The sequence below is a fragment of the Hesperophylax consimilis genome, chromosome 9 (assembly GCF_061612785.1).
Source record: "Hesperophylax consimilis isolate HC1 chromosome 9, BYU_Hcon_1.0, whole genome shotgun sequence".
Lineage (NCBI taxonomy): Eukaryota > Metazoa > Arthropoda > Insecta > Trichoptera > Limnephilidae > Hesperophylax > Hesperophylax consimilis.
The window spans coordinates 322,899-329,106 of record NC_142844.1 but is presented as its reverse complement, the minus strand read 5'-3'; the positions used below and the strand labels follow the sequence as shown (position 1 = coordinate 329,106).

Below are 6,208 nucleotides of genomic sequence, written 5' to 3'. Positions count from 1 at the left end.
ATTAGATTATGTAGACAAGTAGTCATACTTTGTGATTCCATTTGATTATAAAACCCTTTATTTTACCCATAATGCATAATGATAGTATAGAGCGTTCATCCTTTAAGAAAACAGAATAGGTGACAAATAGTTGATTGTATAATGCCAGTCTGCGCAGAGGTAGGCAGATCAACAGTAACAAACAGTTGATGACAAGTAAGTACTTACGTGTGTGTGAGATGAACGCCAGCTCTTGGGGGCATATTTGGACAGTTTGCTCTCTAGTTCGGGGAACAGGTAATCTCCACCTGAAACAATTTAAAAAAATCAATGTTAACTAAATATGGAATTACAAAACATTTCAGCTGTATTTAAAATAGAATAATATGTAAATATTTTCAATTAAATGAAAACCAATAAAAATGCAACTCTTTGCAATATCCTAAACTAATTATTTAAAACTGATATTCAATGTATGGTGACTGCTACATAATGTATTAAAATAATAGTTTAGTAGGTATCTTCTACAGTGGAAACTCAGAAATTAGTTAACCTAGCGTAGTATTTAATTCATTAATGATGACATTGTAATTTTTATTATTTTTATTCTTCAATATAAACACCCGCTATACCGCCAAAGCAGTTTGTCAGCAGGTCATGTTCACAATATTAATTATTTAACAAAAGCACACATAACAAGAAGCCACAATCAAGCAGATACAGAAGAATAACATTTTAAGGGAATACAATACAAAGACAAACGATACATAGACATATTCACAAGCGTACACACACTTGTAGGCACACACACACAGCATACTTAAAACACTCTTATGGGCATATTTATACAATTACATGCATACAATCAATGTATACTAGTTAAGTGTATTTGTAAACAATATCAATATAGAAACTCTTGACCCATTAACCACTGTTTTAGCTTTTTTTAGTTTAGTTGTGCTTTGCGGGTTGATTCACTTTTTACATCTTATTAAATATATTTGATAATTTTTTTTTATAAGCCATCATCGGATAGAATTGCGTGCTTCTACGAAAGTTGTTATGATGTAGATCTCACCATATAAAATTATTAAAGAATGTTTATTTCACTGTTACCTACATATACCTAATTTAATTATTTATTACTTTTCGTCGAAATGATTTGTGAATATATAAAAAATAATTTATGAAAAATAAAAATTATTTCCCTAAATCCTTATTTTATTACATACCCTGTATGGATTTGAGGACTCGTGGTGTTGAAATGGTTAATCAGGTTATTTGTAACCTGCCCCCGCATATTTATATTTATTTTAAAAAAATGTTATTAAACTTGTAAATCGCCCATTAGTTAACCACTCACAAAGTACTGTGCACTAGAAATTAGTCAATAATGATTGTTTTATATATTTAGAGTTTATTGTAACCATCACCTGAATCAGGGATACCACCTGATTTCATCGAATCAATCTATTAAATAGAAACCCCAAGTTAAATCGACCTCATCTTTTATTCTATAGAATTTAGAATAATCTAATAATCAATGTTCAGTTTACGATTTATAAATTGAACATAGATTATCGTAGAATAAATCAATTGTAAATGTGCCACCATCAGAAATAAAGTATAAGAGAAGAGATATTAGGAATTAGTACCTAATAGGTTATTATATCATTTATCTGGTGACCGGATAAATCATCAAAATGATAATTCATCACATCTTTAAAAAGTTATACAAAGTCATGGAAAGTGATGAAACAAAAACTTTATTAACTGGGTTATGTAGGTTAGGTTAGGTTAGGTTAAAAAAATAAAAAAATTATCGTTTTTAATGACTTTATATCATTTTTTAAAGGTGTGTTGAATAGTCACTGTGTTGAATTAGCATGGAACCCATTTATCTATCTACATCGAATGGGAAATGAATATTTCTGATCACCGTGCAAACGGTGTCCATACCAAGAAACCGAAGTCATTGTGCCTATAAGCCTACATTTATCTAAAAAAATGATTTTGATCGGAATTTGGAATGTTTCCTCCCTTCCATACAGCAGTTTGGCTCTAATCATCTTCTGATTAACATACTCGCCTTCAGTCGTATAGCGAGCGATTGGTTTGTATAATAGATGTTCTCCAGGTGCAAAGTGTGCGCCCGCGGAAGGTTCCCGGCGGCGGCAGGATGGCGGCAGGTATGAGGTAGCGCCAATTTAATAAATGATTTGTTGAAGATGTCCTAGCGAAACACCATTATTACTAGTGCAGTGAGGTTACTAATAAGATTGGTGAACTCTTGGACTATCCCAAGTAACTTATATTATTATTATAAATTTACTACCACAGACCCGAGAATCACGTAGTTTCTGTGCCTTGATTCTCGGCGAAGTCATTCCACTCGAGTGTAAGTCAACTCAGTCAAAGTGGAGTCAACTCAGCCACCGACCAGTCATCAGTACATCAATGAGGATAGTCTGAATTCACGACAATTCAGTTCCAATTTTGAAAACGAAGCAAAAATTAAAAGCAAGTTCTAGAGTTCGTTGAACCGGAGTCACAGACACGGGCACAACCGAAATTAGTATTTTTAATTTAATACGATTCCTTATCTCTAGGAAGACAACGAAGATAATTGCTTCACAATGATTTGTTCAATTTAGAAATAGTCTGCTAGGAAGTGTTTGTAATACAAAGCTAGGTAGATATAGAATGAAGATGGCGCGGTAGAGAAGGCAGGCTGAGCTCTGAGGTAGCACTGCGGAGGGGAGGGACGGGGGAAGCAGGATTCCTGCGCGAGATACACGGTATAAAAAACGAGTGAGGTGAATCAAACCACATACTTTAGTTATATTATTCGGAGGCGGGCCCGCCCGGGGCTAAACCGGCCGCAGCGCATTCCCCGCGCAAGCAAATGTCTAGGGACCATCACCACACCAAACCACACCACACCACACCACACCATCCACTCCTTATCACAATACCAGTAGCCGGTACAAAGATACAAGGAACTCCTCTTCAATCTACAATCTAGACGATTTTCTGAATAATTACCAACCCACATCCAAAGCGGCTATTCATTATAAGTACCAACGCAGCGACATTCAGATGCAATGTCTCATCCACACTATTACCATGACATTTCATGGTTTAGTATGCAACGCGCACACTAACAATAATAGTGGCCCCCTGATTACACATCGTGCAGGCCATTTATCATTTGTATTTATACTCAGCAATAGCAACATATGAAGTTAGTTAGAAGACCCTATGATAATAATACTTCTGAGGGAAAGCTATATTCCTGGCCCCTGGACTAGTGGCTAGATGTCGGTTGTCGACAAGCGTGCTAAACTTCGCGAAAGAAGAGAATAGTACTATTAATAGTAGATAAGAAAAACAATCCATCGTTGGCTTAACCAACAAACTGCCCACATACTTTGAGCAAACTATATCAATCAATTTTATAGTTCGAAGGCATGAATTTATATTATATTTTCTATACAAGGGAAAAACAGATAATTAATACTTCAATAATAGATTACATTCTTGGAAAATATAACTATATTATTTGCACCATCATAAGTAGTGAAAATTATATTTTCTGACCCCCTCCCCTTATCCCTTCCTCCCAGGGTCGAACCCTAACGTGAATGCTATAGTTACGCATTTAGAAAAATACATCATTAGACTTTGCTCTTTGGGGAGGGACATTGTGAAAGAGATGCACAACTAATAGATTAGATAGAACATCAAATTACTAAATAATTGCAGTTAGTTGGCTGTTGAAGCACACAAGCATGTGTGGGTACCGTTCATAGGTCTATGTAGGGAACTGCTTGTGAGTAGTAAGTGGAACTTGAGTGTAGATATTTATAGTTGGTCACAAGAAGGATAAAAGAAGACGAAAGGGTGAAATTAAGATGTATAACATTTAATGGGGTTCATAGTTTGCCATCCATCATTGTTTATAATAATAATGATGCCCAAGTTGTCGATTCAAGTAGACACCACCAATAAGTTGCTTGGACCTGAATTAAATAACTGCAGCAGAGAAGCGAGGTATTTGTGGCGAGCCTGACTTGACGTCTCTGCCTACTCACACGGAGGGGTACACGTGGTGGGGAGATGAATTTAATAAACTGTGGACGTGAAGATATATTTTGAAAAATGGTGGCCGGCAAGGGATTTCGCTTCCAAAATTACACAGGACAACAAGAAAAGATCTTATTCTATATCTTATTGAATACAAAACAACATGGATGACTAATAAAATATTCCAAAAACGTAAACAATGAATTGATTATTATTTATTTTTGTTGGTCGAATCAAGCTAAATCTAGAAGAACCAACAATAAATCATTTGGGTATTTACGAAAACAATAAAAGTTAATTGGTATGGAATATAAATAAATAAATAAAATACCTAGCATGTTTTTACTGTCGAATTCCACAGCCGAAACTTATGGTAATAATATGCCAGTTCGAGAGAGACAGCTGCCTAAAGACTAGAGACAGCAGATGCATTGTATCTCCCGACCTACAATAGTATATCGATGTTGTTGAAAAGACAGAATTGTTGAACTACAATATATTTCAAGGACATTGCGTCTTCTATTTACCAACATTGAATGGCATTACAATGATGCAACACTGTTTTGCATAGAGAAAAGTAAATAAGAGAAGGAGAGGATATCAAAGAATGCAGTAATGAATGTATTACTAATGATGGATTATGGTTTAGAGATCACGCCACCACAGAAAAGACTGTCATCTCGTACATTTTATGCTTCGTGATTAGGTCATAATTCCGTCTGCACGCCACGGAGTCACGTGTTTGCGGGAGGGGGCCGGGGGGTGCGGGGGGAGTCGGAATGCGCGCGGGCAGGGCCGCATTCCAATCCCCCCCGCGCCCTCCCCCCGCCCCCCGCGACCGACACGGCTACCAGTGTTACGGCCGGGCATGGCGGCGCGCGGGAAAATCGTAAACAAGTTCCCGTCTCAATGCGCTCTCCGGAAGGAAGACCGAACTAAACTTGACTTTATGTGCCTACTCTGTCAACTCGTCTAGTTAAATACGGAGCTTCTCCTAGACTAGGAACCGATGCTCGATGGCTGATGGTGGTAGCTGGTGGCTGCTGGTGGCTGGTGGTGGCTGGTGGTGGCTGGTGGACGGGTCTAGGGAAGGAGGGGTCAGGCGGGAGGTCGCCAGGGCCGGTTTCCCAAATACCAGTGACGTCAGAGTTCATTGACGTTTTCCTCGCGACAAAACGCGCAATTAAATTATTACTTCATGCGACTTGAAACTTTCGGCAATAATGCGGGGAATATTTACCTTCATTGTCGTTGGATAGATTATTATGTGCTGCAGAATTTCCTTCGTTCAAAGATTTGATACACACGTGCCGTCAATATTTCGGTAATTCGAGCAAATTCTTCTCATCGAGGAAGGTGTGTAAATGTCGTAAACATAAATATGTTATAAATATACCCAATCAACTACCCTTTCTGTTAGGTATCCCTCAAATACTCAACAACAACATGCCTCAAAAAATAACTAAAATACTAACCTGGCTAACAATGAGAATAATTCATAATTTTTGCCCGTAATACTTACCTAGAATTTAGTTAAATATTGCCCTTATTGAGGATTTTCTTTAAAATATCTACTTAAAACTTGTTGTTTTCTGTCGTGCGAATAGGAACCACCTACAACTAGGTAAGAAACTAAACAGAGTAGGACATAGAAAAACTAACTAATCACATCCGTAAAAAGTTAAATTATTATTACGCTTATTTCTTGATAGTTTTTCTTACAAATGTTTATCCCACAGGGTTAAGGCCTGTGATAGACCATGCTATTCTCTAATGGCTTGGCCTAGTTCAGCATATCATTCGCCCACGCTCGCCATACACTCCCAATGGGAATAATATGCTGAGATAGACCAAGCCACGAGAGTGTGTCAGTCCCAACACCCTTACATTGGTCGCACGTAAGTATTATAGTCTTCGAATGTTTACGAAATTGAGTTGATATTGCACAATTGAATTGGTTTATTTTTTAAGTTAAAACGTTGCAGAAAAAAACACCTTACTTTGTCGAGATTTTGTGCAAACCTATCTACTAGAATAACTTAATGAGTAACACCTCAAACTGTAATATTTAATTATTGAAGACAATATTAGCGAATAATTAAATTTAAGATTAGTTAACTTTTAGTCACCCGGAAGCAATCTT

The 6,208-nt window shown here is 37.0% G+C and overlaps 1 protein-coding gene across 1 annotated transcript in view; it reads right to left on the bottom strand.

The window, feature by feature from the left end:
* Positions 1 to 6,208, bottom strand: part of ex (FERM domain containing expanded) — a 37,195-nt gene that overhangs the window by 2,547 nt on the left and 28,440 nt on the right. The window contains exon 3 of the mRNA XM_089635499.1: positions 208 to 287. Within this exon, the coding sequence (XP_089491625.1) occupies positions 208 to 287 (80 nt within the window). The remainder of the gene's footprint in view (positions 1 to 207; positions 288 to 6,208) is intronic.